Genomic DNA, 18,298 nt, shown 5'->3' on the forward strand with positions numbered 1-18,298 from the left:
CAAGTAACTAGTAAAACACGATATAAAAATATATTACTGCTATAGATAAAACATATGATACAGGGCAATAGCAAATACATTCGCTCAGCGGGGTATGCAAACTGCTACCAACATCATGAACCATCCGTAACGGTGAAGAGTCCTCGTCGTTCGTTAGCGTAGAGCGGGTTGTCTTGCAGAATGATTTATTCGACAATCAGCTCGTAACGTTCCACTTCTTCACACATGCTATTAAAGTTGTCAACAAACTCCTTGAAGGCTTCTGTCTGTTGGAACGAAATGTAAAAATTAAAAAAGAAATAAAATAAATGAACGACAAGATGAAACAAATTTTTTGCTCATAAGCATTACCTGCTCTACACGGACCGGTTGTCGGCGGCGTGCTTTACGTTTATTGGCCTTTTTCTTTCGCTTCGCCTCGTCCGCTTCCGAGTCCGAACTCATCTCCTGCGGATCCCCATCCGAAACGTTCTCATCATCCTCACTATCGTCATCCAGTCCCAGATTCGCTAGGTAAATGTTTTTCTTCTTGCGCCTCGGTACGCGTGCATAAGTTCGTTGATGGGCCTTCAAATATAATATATAGAATAAAGAGATTTTAGAAGCAACGTTAAATTCGGTTGAGATGAGGTTGTTTGTGCTTGTGTTTACGCGCCAACACTTACGGAATTATTTAGCCACGCCGGCCGATCCGGTGTATCAAACAGCACTACTTCCGGTTCATTATTTGTTTGTGCATCATGATCATTTTGCCCCACTGCCGCTGGTTCAACTAACGGTTCGATCGCTGACACATCCGGTACTTCAACATCCATCGTTAGCAAAGATTTGGACGGTGCTGTCGCTGGTTCTGCCGATGATCGTCCACCAGCAGGGCGTGGTGTAGAAGCTACGAATTCGCGCAAAGTATTCGGTCGCTTTGATGGACTGCCGAACACGCGGAGCTTCGTTACGGGGAACCGTGTGGGACCGCTGGATCGGTTCTGCTGTTTGGGTTGTTTGCGGAAAATGGGCCGCTTGGGAAGCAGTTGCTTCATGTTTTGTAATCTGCGCTGAAGCGTTTCGTGCGAGATGTTAAGTGGCATCGGAAGTGTAACTTGTGCTTCCGATCTTTCGTTCACACTATCGCCGGCATCAAACCCAAAATAATTCCGACTATTCTGTATACTTTCCGTACTACCTTTCGTGCTGTTGTGTGCATTTTCATCGTTCTGGTCGCAATCATGTCGCGTAGTTTCGTCGTAAATTTCTACCACACTGTCAATGGGCGGTTCCGGTAGTTCCGGTGTGATTGCCGACACATCGGCAATGTCCTTTTGCGCCGGTTTATCGGTGACATCGGGGACATCGGTGACATTCATAAATCCATTCTCCTTGTCATACTGCAGCTCGCGGCGGGTGTTGTTCTTGCCGATTGTCGCATCTTTCTTCGAATCCCGGCGGATGTTGTTCGGGCCGGTTGTCGGATTTTTAGCCAGCGGAGACATTAACGGACTATCACGCTGTGGCAGTGGCACCACATTCAAAGGCATCAGAGGATTCCGTTTGCCTTTAGCACCCCGGTCGGGCAAAATTATGACATCTTTCGAAGTTTTGGATTTGGTCACTTCATTCAGTACCGTCACAGGACCTTTCCCATTACCCTGCAGCTCTGTATCGGCCGACTCTAATGGCCCCGTTAGCGGTGGACGATTTTCTACGTCGGAATCATTTATAGCCAACTGTAGCTGGTCGATCATGGAACGGAAATGATCCGTGCTACTATTGAAATTGTTTAAAGTACGCTGCTGTTCGAGTGATAGCGGCGAAGGACAAGCCATCGGGCGGAAGGCAGACCGTTCTGTCGTCCGCTGTATGTTGCTAATAATGCGCATCGATCGGTTGAACGATTTCATCGACCGATCGTGCCATTTCTTCAGCTTCAGGCAGGCCAACCGCATGGTGTGGTTCTGTTGCGCCGATGTCGGATTCTTTTTGCTCATACGCATAGCTTTGATCAGCTTTTGACTCATGTCACTTGTAGCCTTCAGCTCCGTGTACATCTGCTCGATCTCACGCAAGTCCTTATCGCTCACAATACCTTCGCTGGACTGTTCGGTCATGGTTGATTCGGGTGCGCCTTCTTGTGCTGGTACGATCGATTTAGTTCCTTCGTTTGGCGATTTACGGCGTTCCGTAACGAATGTTCCAATGTTATTATTTTCGGTGGCAAAACTTTCGTACGATGGAAGCATTTCGTTCGTGCGATAAGTGTGACTGGTTCGGGGAAGTATGATATCGTCCTGTAAACGCCACGGTGATGCAGGCTTCTGTATAGATATTGCGTTGAAACCACCCACCATGCCAATTCTGTGGGATGGAGTAGATGTGAGAGGAAAGGATGGTTTTGTTGTTTTAATACTGTCCGTCGTAGGGTGAGAAATACGAGCGACTTCTACGGAAGCGGGAGGATCATCATAAGGTAGCTCTGCCTCAGCTGGTACAGGTGTAGAAGCAACGGGCGGTGTTTTGGGAATTTCCAAGTTGATCTTATAATTCACCGTCGCTGGTTGTTTCACGGGTCCGCCTCCTAGCTTTTTAATACCGCTAAGCAACGCTTTGTTGTTACACCCAAATGGATTGACTTGTTTCGGACGAACGGGCTTTGGTTGGCGTTTGGAAGCAGAAGGTTGGCGCTTGTTTTGCACCGATGGTGCAGCCGCTTTCCGAACCTTTTTCTCTTTGGGTTTTCGTGTGGTTTTCTTCGTTTCGGTAGCGTCACCGTTTTGGGAGGACGATAGAAATTCATACACATCATCGTTGTCTTCGTGCTCGTCCTCAATTAGCTGTGGCAATGGTAGATGTGTCGTAGGATTTGGTTTTTTAAACTGATCTAATTGAGCTCTAGCAGTGTTCGAAACGCTAAGATAAGAATGGGACAGACGCTTTCGTTCGGCCACGGCGGGAGGTGATTCCGGAACTTCAACGATTGGGGATGAGATAACAATTTTGGGTTTTGCCATAGTTGACCTTGCTCTGTTTAGTGTGTCTCTTTCCACCTTGATGCCATTGTTTGGATGCCGCTTGATTCTGCTTGAAGGACGAAGTGAAAGTCTGTTGTTCTGCGTCGTATCTTCATACTTGAGACTTTTTAATTGAGTCTCTGTCAATGGCAAAGCTACACGTTTGATAGAAACAATCAAAACCTTAAAGGCATCGTTGTCCAACTTGTCCAATGAGTGATTGGTAGATAAAGTTCCCGTATTGATACTACGTCGTACGGTTGTCGGTAAGGTGACTGCTCCACTGGCAGGGGAAGTTTGTGAAGAATCTGCTACTGGTGCCGAATGTTCCAGAGCTGCGTTTAATGCTTGTTTGGGTGGCGAAACACCCATGTCTTGTGCGGCAATAGCATTATCCGATTTTCGTTTCGATGCTGTCCGGAGATTATTGGAATTTTCATGACTATCGGTCAATTTCATCGAAATGTGTCTAGATGTGCGACGTGGCTTTGAAACTGCAGCAGCTTCAGACGCCTGCATGATGACATCATTACTGGGGCATGTTTTTGTTAAATCCACTATTTCTGCTATACTTTTCGTTCCGATACTGGACTCGTCTAGATGTATGATCGAATGAGGATCATCAGGAACAATATTTTTGTTGCTGCTTCGATTCCCAACCAAGGATTCATGTTTCCTAGTGCTCGTAGTTCGCCGTGGAATAGTTCGACGAGTTACATAGCTGTTCGTTTCTGTTGATGTAAGATTATTCCGTTCGGATGAGGTATGTTTATCGATGATGTCGTTTTTTGCAACATTCTGGATTTGGCTGGCATTGGTGCCTTCTGAAAGAAGAAAAAATATATCATAGTAGAGAGCAATTCAACAGCAACCTTAGAAATAGTTTCAAACCTTTCATAAGATGTAGAAATTGTGAGCCTGGCGAAAATATATCTGATAGCAGTATTTGGCAGTCCATTAAATTACGACGTACATCGGTTGGTTTGTTGCAGTTTTCCACATCTTTTTTTCCGTTAATATCCTTCCGAGATCTACGTGCAGAACGCCGCGCAGTGGTAATAACACTTGACGAACTATCACTGTCCACGGTGAAGATGTTTGCAACGGTTGACGGCATTTTAAAGTTTTTGTTGTCCGTGGACCGCATATCCACACACGCACATCCGCTACAAAACAACGCTTCGGGGAAGCGCACTCAATTTATCGTAAGAAAACCCGCAAACCCTGCGGCTAAAACACACTCCACTGCTGGTCAAATGGAACCGTTCACTTATGTAAACACGTAAAAATAAAACTATCAAAAATAAATTGTAAATTCTTTATAAATTGTAAAAAATTACGCAGCACGAACGCTCGCACGGATCGGCGTCTAGTTGTTAGTGACGTTTGAATGAAATTTGACAGCTAATCGTTATGCACATTGGGTTAGAACATTGGAATTACGGACAAATTTTGACAAAATTAAGCACGGAACAGAATTTTTGGGCAGTTGAGGTGTAAAGTTTCTCCCACTGTTACGATTGCATACGAACAGGGGTAATGTTCAAGTAACTGTAGCGCCCTCTGTGAACTAAATAGATGTACTATAGTTAACAAAACAAAAAATTAAATGTTCCGTTACTATTAACATATTTTAAGAACGATACGAAGCAAATAATATAAAAATTATTATTTTTTTTGCTTTAAATACATATACTTATTTATTGCTGTATGAGTGTATGAGTGAGCTTCTCAAAATAACAGAAATCCTAATCAATTGTGTACAAATATTTAAATCGCTAATATTAATTATGTACATATCGTAGGCTAACAGCGATTCACAGCATATCAACCTTCTCATACAAATGCTCATGTGGGTCCATACATTTCCTTCCATAATTCCGTTGCAGGTTTGGTTCGCAAACGTGAGCGGCAGCGGGAAGCTGCACCAGTGACTTTGCCTCGGATTGATGCCTTGCACGTAATACATTCAACATTACCCAGCCTAGCAGTGGAACAATCGCCAATGCAATTGGTATTAGAAACAAAACCATAAGCCCGACGTATCCACCGCCTGTCTCCTGTACTGGCGTCCCGTTGGGATGCACAAGATTGACGTACGCATCGGCCATGCTGACACCGACATAATTAATGCCGACGCACACGTATATGCCGATGTCGCGCTCGGACGCATTGTACAGGATCAACTTGCTCAGATAGATATCGTACGACAGAAGCTTTTCACCGGCGGACGGTAGCAGCTCGTATGAGTTCTCCAAATAGCGGATCGATTTGTTCTGATTGAAGTTGTGCTCCCCGAGCGGTTTGTTGATACGCCGGAACCACTTAATGGTGGGTGGCACCTTGCTGTGTACCCGACACTGTAGTACGATTTGCGTGTCAATAATAGCCGTCGTGTTGGCGGGCAGATTGTCCAACAGTTCCGGTGCCGGTATTGACTCATCGAGCGGCCATTCTGCGGAATAGGAAGAAAGGTATTATTTGGCCACGATTCCCGATCAGGCATTTGTTGAGATTTTATGCTTGCAAACCTACTTGTCACCACTAGTTCGAACGTTCGCACGAGCTGTATGTCTAGCTGCGTATGGTTGTCCGTCCGGTAGGGATGTATCGTGCACCGGTAAAGTCCGGCATCCGTTTCCGAAACGTTGTGTATCGCCAGCGTGACCCTGCATGGTTTATTATCGCACTCCAGCGGATGCCACTCGAGCGTGTCCAGGATGGCACGGTTACTGCATGTCATGTGTTGAAAGCCACCACCACACGGCTAAAGGGTGTGAGAAAAATTGACCACCAAAATAGATTATTTTAAAGCATGCTAAAAAAAAAGAATAAGTAACCAACCTTAAAGTACCACTGCACGTCGGAGGAATTCATATGATCCGCATGGTGCTCCTTAATACCGCACCTAAGCCGTGTGTCCGCTCCGGCCGAACATTGTTGCAGCTTGGGTACTGGAAAATGGCAAGACAAACGTACAAGAACCATGTTTAGTAGAAGAAGACTATTGTATTGATTTTCCATTACCTACTTTCAACATCGGCCGACGGTCGGCTATCGACGGTAAACGAATGGTGTAGCGTGCAGGTCAGTAGTAGTAGCACGAAAAACACTGCACTGGGATGCAGCTTGGCGTACGTGGGCATCCACTTCATGACCGCACTCGATGAAACGTTTCCATTCGCAGGTTATACATCTTTCAGCGTGGAAATTCTCCGGTATAGAACGTTACCGGCTTAACTGGAAGCTGTGGTTCACTGTAACGCTAAGCAAAGAAGATAGCAAGATAGTAAATAAAACCAAATCCGGAAATCCAAGCAACCAAAGTAGCCAGAGTAAAACTTCATCCTATGTATGGATCATTCAACTATCGCCGTTTCATCCGTGCGTGGTACAAAAACTGTCCGTCACTGTACGTGCCCCAAGCGCGAAGGAATGTTTTGTTTCGCTCGTGGAAATGGGTTTCAGTTTTATTGTGTGAATTTGTTTTACCCCTTTTCGCAACCATTCAGCACCTGCTGAGTAATCAAAATATGTGAGAAACATTTATCACTCAATCGTCGTTTGGTTGGGAAGAGTAAACATACTATTTTGGAATTATTTTTTCAACACTCCACGGTTCTTAAAATTTCATTCTCAAGTCATGTAGAAGGTAATCTCCGTTTCTCGCTTTCAGGTGGTTGTGCGTAGTTTTCTTAACCACCACAACACAACATCGATCTGCGTGTAGAAACGTTTGCTTTGTCCTTGTGAAGGGTCTAAAAGAATTTTTTCGCGATAGGTTGTTCAATGTCATTCTTGTGACGTGATCAATCCATTTAAATCCCAAATGTTGCCGTTAATATCCAAGAAACGGGTTATTTGGAATAAATTTTGCTTCGCAAATAATTCGCTTCATAATTTGATAAGGATCTCCTGGATCCTTTCCCGAGAGCATCTTATCCAAGCCAAGAATGGTACAGATATATTTCGCCATACTCAACAGAGACAGAGAAATGGATATTTGGTCGGGGTTTATGAGTTTTGAAGTTGGTTGAGAAAAGAAGAGAAATTTGGATTCTTAATTTTGTTTCTAGAAATGTAACTTTGTAAGATTGTAAAATACACAAGAGAGACAGAGAAATTTTATCTACTGTTTTGTTTAACTGCCCTAGAGACAATAATGCGCTTACAATAAATAAATAAATACAGTAAAATACATTGACAATAAATTGCTTACTAAAGCTACATGCGTGTGAAACATATTACTCTGTAATTTAATAAAATGAATTAATTTCGAAATAAACGACCCTCATTAGTATGGACAAAAATTCATAAACAAAAAACAAAAAAAAAACCTTTAAACCAAGTTTAGCAGCATACTTCATAAAAAAACAGCAAAGCAGATAAACATTATTAATATTTTCGAGAGCGAAGCTTCCGTTAACGAAACGATCCAGAATGGCGCGACAGTAGCGAAAAATAAATAAAAACACACACACACACAGATGAAAAAATAAAAACTCAAGACACAACCCGGTCACAAGTCTGGACTCTAAAGGAAATCATTCCTTAAGACGTTTCCCGTCCACGAAGCGAAGTAGAAGGTGGGTAAAGTAATCCAAACAGCTCTATAAGCACCATTATTTCTCATTCAAATAATGCGAGTAAATTCATTTGAAACGACATTTTCCGGTTTGCCAGTGCCTAGCCGTACTACCCAACCAAGGGACAAGGTGCACCAAACCAGTCCGCGGACCAGGGGATTTAGTATCTGCCAACCGTTGTGCCAGCATAGAAGATGAACGAAGAAGTGTTCTTGGGTGTTACGTTTCGCATCCTTCTCTTCGCATCCTGGCTTCCGGAACCAGCTGGAGAAAAACGGCCACCAAAAACAAAAAAAAAAAAACACCGTCAAGAAGGGGTTATTTTGCTTGCACTTGAACTAGTTGGGACTGTTGGTCCATAAATCAAACACTTGTTTGCTTGGTACACCGTTCCGGCCATTACCGCACGCCCCAGGCGGAAAGCTCCATCGGCAAATCATTATTTATATGCGCGATTCGCGCAAGCTTTTCGCGCGTTGGACAGGATTTGTTGCCACGCTTTAACCATCGTCGAAGACGCAGTCTACGCAAGGTCAGCCGCGTGGAAAAGCTTGGTCGCACCATTGGACAAGGGGAAACGAGTTGGGACATTATGATGAAGATGCGAACAGGAACTACTTTCGTGCACATTATCTTCCCGTTTTGCTAGTTGTTTTCGTTCCTTCAACTTCTACTACTTAGAATACTAATACTCTGGCACTGGGTGAAAGTAGCATGCGCCACGTGGTTGGGTTGGGTGACCGGTGGTGAGTTCTGAAGAAGTTGGTCGTCGCATAAATTTAAAGCACAGTACAGTGGTGATGGGGTACTTTTGGGAAGCAGAAAGTCTTACCCGGGGTTCAGGTGCAGTGAACGCTTAAGCATAAAGTGGTTGGATTTTTGAAGTATATTTCATAACTTCACTTCGTATTGTAGCGATTCCTTTCGGTGTGGAATGAAGTTGTGGGATGAATGAATAGCTTGGAAAACAGTTTGGTAATTTGAAAAGAAAAGGGACGTAGGTTTTTGAATAGCTTAAACATTGAATCTTACATACAATTTCACGATTTGTTAGGACAATTGTTTTGATGAGAATTTTTTGTTTGATAATGCCGTTTTTGACAAAACTTTGAAACTTTGAATTGAAGCTTTAGGAAATTTAAAAGCATAAATAGCATAATGCCGAAGATCCTAAATGTAATCTTCAATTCTATAATTATATACCTGTTGTTTTAAAACGACTTTGTGATTAAAAACTATGGAGTTTATTGTAACTCTTCTTCTTGGACTAAGAACTCCTTATTTCTGCCAATTATGTGGCTTTTTGTTGTGGGGGATAATTTCGTATTGGAACTAGTTCCAAGACACCTGTGGATTCTTGCCAATTAGAAGTAAATCTTACTTTTATTATTATTTCGAAATGATTACTGATGATCTACTTACTTACTTATCAGGCGCTACAACTAGTGTTGGGTCAAGAGCGAAAGAGCGACCTCAATCGCTCCGCTCATCTTATTGTGCGCGCTCCTGCACAGCCCACGGGAAAAAGAGGTAGAAAATCGCTCCTGCGTGCAGCGCTCCTTGTGGAGCTCCCTCAAGCGCATCGCACATTTTAGAGAGCGAGAACGGTGCGCTCCGCTCTTGCAAAAGAGCTACTTGACCCAACACTAGCTATAGCCTTAGCTTATTTTTGGGAAATTTAGCATAATTTTATAAATTGACTTATTTTAATGTGAATTGTTTGAAATTAATTTCTTTTCACTCAAATAATGCTTTAAATTAAAAAAAGAATAAAAAATTAAAAAAAAAACAAAAACATTCTAAAAAATTGAAAAAAAAATTTCTAAGGCTATAGCTAGTGGGTCAAGAGCGAAAGAGGTATTTCAATCGCTCCGGTCCTTCTTATTGTGCGCGTTCCTTGTGGTGCTAAATTTCGCTCCTGGGAGCGCATCGCACAATCGCTCCTGTGTACAGCGCTCCGTGTGGAGCTACCTCAAGCTCACCGCACATTTTAGAGAGCGAGAGCGGTGCGCTCCGCTCTTGCTAAAGAGCTACTTGACCCAACACTAATCACGATGTCTAAATTCGACCTAAGAGGACATTACGACCTGGGTCATCCGATGTCTTTCGAATGACCAGATGCAACTCCATTGCCCTTCCACACACACACACACGGGAATAAACATTCTTCTGAGCATATTATTCTCGCTTAAAGGAATTTGGTCAGTTTTAGACAAAGCCCATGTTTCAGAAGGATATGTAACTACTGGAACTATAATTCCAGCCTCGATCATCACAACAGATGTTTTGAGTGAAGAAGATTCCTCAGATAGCAACTGAGTTTTGAAATCTTCAAAAATATGATCATCTACCCTAACATAACCCCTACTTAAGTTACGATTTATTAGCAGGGCCCGCTGGTTTTGCCTCGTTGCAACCCGAGTTATTCCGTCGGTTGATCGATCCTTTGATAAACGTCCTCAACAAAGGACAATGTCATAAGCGTATTTGCATTAGTTTATAGAAGATTGATAACTGATGATCAATTGAATATTTATGTATAGTAGCTTATTAGACTTTTATTTATACCACATAAAAAATACCACATTGTTGAAGGATCGGTCGAGACAAAACTCGATCCACGATCTCCAGCATATTCGCTCACATCATCCGTTTGCCAAGTTATTTCAATATCGAACAATATTTATGTTTCCATTGCAGCTGTATTAAAATTAAATCTCTTATTATTTTTTCCTAAAACACAATCCAAATATATCGTACCATGTTTCCCATTTGCCCGTTTCTAAGACCTTGCTCGTATCTCAGCTTGCGTCGAATGCTTGTTAGTACGCAGAAGTACAAGGAAACAGCTTCCAGAACGCTTCTTCATAAAACACTCAACAAATCTTTGCCAGCGATAAGAAACAAAACCTTTCCTTTTTTTTGCTCACTCATTTCGGACTTCTGGGCTTCGGACAAAACACACTCCCGGGGTGGAGGAGAAGAAAATTTATTGCAACCTAAACTATTCATCCTAGCATATAGCAGCACACTTGCACAGCATATTTCTTTCTGCCCCTTAAGAATAACGTTTGATGTTATGTTTCCTTGCCCCATTGTCCACCCATTGTACGGTGGCTGTGTTCGATACAGGGCTGAGGATGAGAAAACTGCGTCAGGAGTTTTGCCATACTTTGAGTTATCGTATGACTCACAAAGCGCACCCATAAATCAGTAACTTCGACGTTTCAATTGACGGGAAACAGCTGGATTTCGCCCCCCTTTTTTTTGGTACGGACACAAGCATGTAAATGCTTTCCTACTGTATTTGTGTGTGCTATATAGTTTTGAGATTGTTTAGAGATGGTTTTTGTTTTACTTGAAATGTTTTGCTTCTGTAAAACTGCATCCAACGAGCAGGGGGCATCGGGGATAGCGAGAGGAAAGAACTTTTGTCTAAGGTTAGAATCGTGCAATGTTTAAGAAGAAGCATCCATCCAGAACTCAAATCAAGAAGGGTTCAAATCAAGGCGAAACATTCAAATCAAGCTTTGTAAAGGTTATTGCTGAGTAGCAGCACTTTCATTGATTCATTGCCTTATGAAGTGTGGCGCTGAGAGTGGTTTTTTGTTGTTGTGTGAGTTGAAAACTCTAAAGTTCGTTCATTCGGTACGAGCAATAAACTTTTTCTGGAAAATCAAGACCTTTGTTAGTGAGCTTTATGCGACTTTTGCCTGCCGTAACTTTGGTTGTGGTTCAGTGAATTTTGTTGGATTTGAATTAGCTAATTTAACTGAACGATCAAATGGTATCAAAACAAATGGCATTTTGTGGATGGAGGGCAGTTGTATAAACATTGGGTTAGAATGGAAATTTTCTGGCAGCGCAGGACAAGCAACATTTCGGACCAAAAAAGCAGTGAAGGAAAAAAGAACAGTAAAATCATGCTTTTCCGCACCACGAAATGTATTCGTCTTCGATGATCACTACTTTAGGGCAATGGAATTTGAATATTTCGCTTCTAAATAATGCCTTCTTTTGAGCTTTCCTGTCCAACCAACAACCATGGTGAACAAATTTGTAAGATTTCTAATCTGTTGCTCTATACTGCTCGGGGCTCCGTGAGTAAGGACATTTTGATTGCCGATGTTGCTTTCCATGGTGCTTTCGGGGCGCATTAAAGCGCTCGTAGCACGAGAGTTCATCGTAAGCTGCTTATCTATCGGCCGGTGGGCAAGATTTAGCGGTTGCATTCTCGGTATGAATGAGCTAAAACCGACCATAGCCGGCGGGGTCAAGAATTATCGTGGAGATGGCTGGTATGGATGGGTTGCTGGGAATGGTGGTTTAGACGAAGTGAACCCAGACCCGGCTATTAGACGGTAGTGTTAGATTAGCAATTTCACCGTACAAAGCTTCCGTTACGATAAATGGAAGTGCTATTTATATTTGCTAGGGCTGTCTTAGGCGGAAATGGTACTTTGTGTGTATAAAAATAGAACCAGAACAAATGTGCTATGTATACTTTTATATTTTTGCTAACGAGGTCAGTGGTCAGTGGTACACGGTGTGGGTTACCATTGGCAAAGTAGTTGTCCAACTTTGGAATACAATGATATCGTAAAATAGAAGCTAATAATAGAATAAATAGAAGCTAAAATAGAAGTAGGATTCTTCAGTTAATCTGAAGCACTTGTCTAGCGGAGTTTAAACAGAATTTTTATCTAGAATAAAAGCTTTTTGTATTTGTTGAGCAGTTTAGTCGTTTAGTCGACTTTCAAGTTTATAGACAAAAATCAGTGGAATACTGATAATGATTAAAGTTTGAAAAAAAATCTCTAAATTTTCGTCTAGAGGAGCCTAATATCAAGATCAATCATCTTAAGATCTTCTTTCAAATCAAGAATATCATGTGATCTCTAGAAACTATGATCCGCTAATTATATGCAGTTCAAAGTTGGAACTAAAGATGGAGTCGATCTTCGAGCTCCAAGATCGGATTTAGGAAGTCATCCAGACATCATTGAGTCCCAATTTTCAACTCTAAGAAAATTCTTAATTTATTCGTCACTCGATCACCACAACTCAGTACCAAGATAGTCGAAATGTACTAGATGTCCCTGGGTCAAATATAACTAAAAATTTAAAGATCGCTAATTAATCGTTAAATTAAGATAGCATAACACCAAGGTATGGATAGAATACTCATACAATATTTAAATCCATCAGGTGTAATAATCCTGAGGCGGCCCGGTGGTGCATGTGAAAAACGGCGCCTGTCCACACGGCAGGGACCGGGTTCAAATCCCATCCGGACCGTCTCCCCGTAGCATGGACTGACTATCCTGCTACGTGGTAAAATAAGTCTTGATACGGCCAGGCCGTTCTAACCGAGCAAAAAAAAAAAAAGGGTGTAATAATCCTGAATTAAATTTGTATACATTTTTTTTTGCCACAGCAAACAATAAAGCGTTTAAAAGTGTTCCACAACCAGCAAGGGATAACAGATTTAATGGTTTTATAGCTAAACCGCTTCACTGCATTTGGCCTGCGTGGTGGGTGATGGTGAATGGAACGAAAATGTAACATTCCATAACTAAAATGGAACACTTTACAAACGCAAACAAAACGCCTGAAAGTCACAAAGCCATGCTCATTCCCATTTCATTGTTTACCCGTTTACCCTGGCAGGGATGAAGTATGAAGTTTACACATTGTAATAACGTCGGCAATTTCAGCCCACCTTTCAGTCACCCCCGGGCCAAGAAGAGAATGGAGAAGAAGTAATTAATAATTGATATTAAGAAACTTTCCGCATGCAGTACTGCACTGGCGGATGCACGGCAAGAGCGAGCTGCCATCAAGTGGTGCCCAAGCCCGGTTTCAAATGTCAGCTGCATAATGGAGGAAGTTAAATAGTTGCTAATATTTTTCTCACCCACAGGCCCTTTACTTTACTTTGTCGTTTTTCTTTCCGTGAGTGTGTGTGTGTGAAAGGGTGTTTTTTTTTGTTGCTAAAGTTACTTTCCCTCCAGTAGAAACATTTTCATTGCATTGCAGAATCAGGCAAGTTGCATACCGTTTGCATTCCGAAGAAAGTGACTGTTTCGATGGAATGCATTTGTGCAGTGGCACAGATTGCAATGCATCGGAATCGTTTTGGGTAAAGAATGATACAACGTTTTTTTTTCTTCTTCCCAATGGCCAATGGTGATGTGTAGTGGGGATCCTTTCTTGTAGAATTATGCCATTTTTTGCACTTTATTCCTGCACTCTCTCTCTCTTCTTCTGCTGCTGCAGCAGCAGCGGCTTTTGCAAGCGTTGCTCAAACTTTAATTTATTTAATTATGTACATTTATTGTGCGCATTTGCTGCTGGCAATGGTAAAACCGGCAGTCAGTTGTAACAACCGTAGACAATGGTAGGTTAAGTGTTGTCAGCAGCAGCAGCAGCAGCTATCCCTTGTGCCAATCTGGATCAGACATTCGTGCTTGTAATTCTTCGTTTTCCATCACACTTCCCGACAGAAACCTTACTCGCTCGCTATGTGTTCTGTGGCTGGGGCGTATCTTATGGTGCTGGAGTGCAACTGGAAACTTAAGTTTCGTGCAAAACCGGCATCAGAAGTCGGACGTAGTTTTTGCTGTCTTAGTTTGATCTAATGCTGTTGTGTGTGTGTGTGTGGGGGAAAATAGTTCCTTGGTAGAGCAAAAATTCTAAGAAAGAGCTTTTTATTCCCATTTCATGTGTTACAGAAGCGTTTGTGGTAATTTATCGTTTAAGTACATGCAAACGGGATTGTTAAATGGTAGGTAGTTGTTACTTAAAGTTCTTGATAAATCAATTGATTTGTGTTTCCCTTGAAATAATCATTGAATCCCTTGAAATAATAAAATAATATAATGGAATTAAATATTCCAAATCTTTTGGTGGAAAAATATTAGTTTTAATTTACTTTAAAAACTGTTATCTCAACATGGATCTTTCGAAAATATTGCCAAATTACCAGCTTTGGTCAACGAGCTAAGAACATCAACTGAGGCATAACTTTTCAAGTAAAAGGAAAGATGTCTTATTACTGAGGAAGTCTGATTAATTAGTTCGGCCGGCTTAACGTGACTCTTTTTGAAGTTATTATATACCAGACTTAAGGTAGCTGATCACCTTAAAGAGTTCTAATTAACTGAACTTTCGCTTCGGACACTGTCACTTTGTGTACGCAAGATGATCTTGAAACCGTCTTGGTATCCTCAGAACTCGGAGGATGATCTTGTAAGAATCTGGGCTATAACTACATGACTTAGAACGCATGATCTTCATGTTTCGACAGACACCAAAGTGATAAGCTAGCGAGTCTAAGTGCTCTACAAAGATGTAACCCATCACTTCCGGTATTGCTGGAATGTCAATTCTCGTTCTACTGTTTTGCGTATGTTAAAATGAGTTCCAGGTATACTAAGAGTTCCTTTTGGTTAAGTATTTCTTAATCTAAGGACAATGTAACCAGGTCTTCGAAGGTCCTTATAACCTTGCATGTATCTTTAAGTTGTAATGTTTACTCAGGCTATTAAGCTGTATATTCCAGTAAGCCACTACTCAAAAAAATTGCCCGATCTGTATAACTTAGTAGATGAAAACAGACATGATTTGGATAGAGCTCATTAGGAAAATGAGTGAAAATTTTCCGCATAATCATAATGAACATTTAGTTCTTCAATTTAAAAGCACTTCCTGCTCAGCCTATTGTACAAATAATCTAATCAAAATTACCTTCAATCATAGCTTTCGTTCCCTTTCCAACCCCTTAAATAAACCCCCCCCTCCCCACACACACACACACACACCCTTTAAAGCGCGATTAAAGCCGCCAGGGTTAATATGATTTGCCATCCATCGGTTATCGATCGGCTTATGGGTAATAAAGAAAGCAAATCAATCCAAACCCGCTGTACAACCGGTGGAGGATCGTTCAATCGGTACAGTTGGTAATGTAACAAACCCCCGGGGGAAGGCTTATTGCAATGGTTCATTAAATTTTATTGCGCCCAGCTTAGCGCGACCGGCGTTTTGTGGACGAAAGCTAAAACCATTATTGTGATATATCGACCACCGTGAAGGGTTCGGTTTTTGTGTGCGTTCCCGGTTGTTTGATAAGAAGAGCGCGACAAAGACACACAAACACACGTACGCACGCACGGTACTGATAAGCATGTTCGAAAACTAGCTCGTATCAAAAAATCAACACACAGCCTGTACACCACCCCGATATTATAACTTACCTTCTTCGCCCATGCTGTTCGGAACTATGCAGTCACGCTCAGGGGGATGTTTTTGCGTGTGTTCTAAGGCTGAAACCCTTACCAATGTGCGATAAGAGTGCGAGTTTTGTTATGGAAGCGATGGCCCGTTTTTTCTCCACTGTGATACAAACAGATCGAATGAAGATACTTTTTCTGTTCGTGGTAATTGCTACACGGAATTGTACTGTTGCTCGCTTATTTAAGGGTTTGGCAACGCTTCCGACCTACATCTGTGATTGCAATTGTACAGGGCTTCCGTTTGATTGTCGATCATTCCTGTCTGCCTGTTATCGGTGATCGAGTTGTCAAACTTTTTAGGTTTTTTTTTTGCTAGTCGGTTGATAAATGGAAAAAAGCTATTTGTGCTTCTCCCGTCACAATGTCACTTCCACTGGTGGCACTTAAGAATAAAACGGTCGATTTAAGTTACACACAGACACATCCTCCATCGGCCATTTTGCAACTATTGGTGAGCCATTTTATCTACTATTCCTTCGTACACTAGTAGCTCGGGCTAGTGCTAAGCGATTAGATACAAAACCAATAAAGGAAAAGAAGTCAAAATGCATCAAACTATACACTTGATTGTGGTGTGAAACACTCCAGTACGCACTCTAGCACTGGCATCGATCGTTAATAAGGTTCAATAAACCGATCCACGAAGCGTAAGGCAAGTGTGCGCGCTCTGCACTGTAGCGATAGTGTCCATCGTCCGTACGGATCGGCGGTTAAAATTAGACTGGAAAATGTGTAAACACACCGTATCGCGCACTTTATTGTTATTGACTGGGAAACCACCCGCGTTCCGTCCCCTTTACTGCCACGCCCTGCCACCTACCGTGGGGTCATTGTGGTATTGGTGAAACGTAAATTCACCCACCTGTAGCAGGGCGTACGATGTAAAAGCTGTCCGATATGGCGCGGCTTCTCGGCACCGATGGGTATAAAGGGGGTTTAGGGGTTCTTTTTTTTTCGGGGTATGGTTCAGATAAATAATAAACCTTAATCAAGGGAGGGGTTGGCCGATGGGGTGTTGGGGTGAGGGTATGGGGGAAGACGAGAGCAACTGCAGACATGGCACGCATACGCATACGGCGAAAGAAAGTGCAAAGGGATGGAATGCGCGTCATCTTTACACGGTGGAAAACGTAAACAACGTGCGATCGCGCACATGTACACGGGACGTTTGCTTACTTCTTTCCTACACCTTAGCTCAAGGTTTCGCTGTACGATACACAACGGTCACACAATGTTCACGGTTCTATTTGGATGTAGGGCTGTATGCTTGTGTGTTTTTTCCTTGTGGTTGTTTTTCGCGCGTAAATGTTATGGCGGCCGTGTTGTGTAGGTGGTACGCGCTTAGGTCAAGAATGTTTGTTTGTGGGGATGAAATTGGGATATGATTGGAATGTTTTTTTTTCTTCTTCTGTGTGGTTCTGGGGGGGGAAAAAACACGTGAAGATGAAGCTTATATTTTGCTTTGTTGCATAAACAAAATTAGTAAATTATTTGCTTTTCATACGAATTGTTATGATTCGCTTGGGTGATGCTTCAGTATTTCATGGAGAAGATTCGGTGTTTGTACGTGTGGTAAAAAAAGTTAGTAAATTGTTGTTTGAGTTAATGAAAGTTTAAATTTGATAAAAAAATATTGATTTTCTTTTTCAAAAAATTAGAAAAAAAATACCACAATAACTTCGTTTTATCCTTTTATCGATCGGTCTTGATGATCTTAAATTATTTCCTTATTAATTAAATCAGTAAAGGTCAACAAAAGCTTTAACCCCTAGCTCTCCCATCCCATCCGGACCGTCTCCCCGTAGCAAGGACTGACTATCCGGCTACGTGGTAAAAATAAGTCTAGTAAGCCAGAAATGGCCGGCGTGACCTGTAAGGTCGTTAAAGCCAAGAAGAAGAAGAACCCCTAGCTCTAGGGTGCTTATTGTAGTTTTGTGCATTTAACCAGCTGTACTATTTATCCCTTTTTGAGTTCTGTACGTTACAAACCATATTTATCTTATTGCCATTCGATAGTACACATTTCCGCTGTTCCGCGTGCCATTCTTGAAAGGTCGTAAACATTCCAAAATGAATCATAAAACGTCATTTCCCATAACCCAGCAATGTATTTCGGTTGACTGTTCACATCCGGACGGTTCCCTGGTCGTGGTGGTGGTGGTGCATAAACCTGTGCCTGACAGCAGAAAAAAAGTCCGGCTGCCGTCAGACAATAATTCTCACCCGAATGGCGTACAATAAAAAGATTAATACTTAAGCACGGGGTATCGTTATCTTTAAATGGTACGCGTACACTGGATAGTGGGAAGCGGTGTGGCAGAACCACGCAACAAGAATGATGCGACCGTGAACCGTGAATGGGACAAAAAACCGTCCAACGCTGTCTATCACGACCGCTCATCGGTAGATAAAG

The 18,298-nt window shown here is 42.1% G+C and overlaps 2 protein-coding genes across 2 annotated transcripts; both read right to left on the reverse strand.

The window, feature by feature from the left end:
• Positions 1-4: 4 nt before the first annotated feature.
• On the reverse strand, positions 5-4,494 carry LOC125765288 (uncharacterized). The gene is made up of 4 exons (XM_049430243.1): positions 3,894-4,494; positions 666-3,826; positions 352-567; positions 5-266 (listed from the first exon to the last, which is right to left on the reverse strand). Exons 1-4 carry the CDS (start codon positions 4,147-4,149, stop codon positions 186-188), a joined length of 3,714 nt encoding a protein of 1,237 aa, XP_049286200.1. The 5' UTR covers positions 4,150-4,494; the 3' UTR covers positions 5-185.
• A 240-nt stretch (positions 4,495-4,734) lies between these two features.
• LOC125765330 (fibroblast growth factor receptor-like 1) lies at positions 4,735-16,623 on the reverse strand. The gene is made up of 6 exons (XM_049430349.1): positions 16,481-16,623; positions 15,847-16,381; positions 6,034-6,267; positions 5,847-5,956; positions 5,538-5,769; positions 4,735-5,457 (listed from the first exon to the last, which is right to left on the reverse strand). Exons 3-6 carry the CDS (start codon positions 6,155-6,157, stop codon positions 4,820-4,822), a joined length of 1,104 nt encoding a protein of 367 aa, XP_049286306.1. The 5' UTR covers positions 6,158-6,267; positions 15,847-16,381; positions 16,481-16,623; the 3' UTR covers positions 4,735-4,819.
• Between the last annotated feature and the right edge of the window lie 1,675 nt (positions 16,624-18,298).

This window comes from Anopheles funestus, chromosome 2RL, assembly GCF_943734845.2.
Source record: "Anopheles funestus chromosome 2RL, idAnoFuneDA-416_04, whole genome shotgun sequence".
NCBI classification, from domain to species: Eukaryota; Metazoa; Arthropoda; class Insecta; order Diptera; family Culicidae; genus Anopheles; species Anopheles funestus.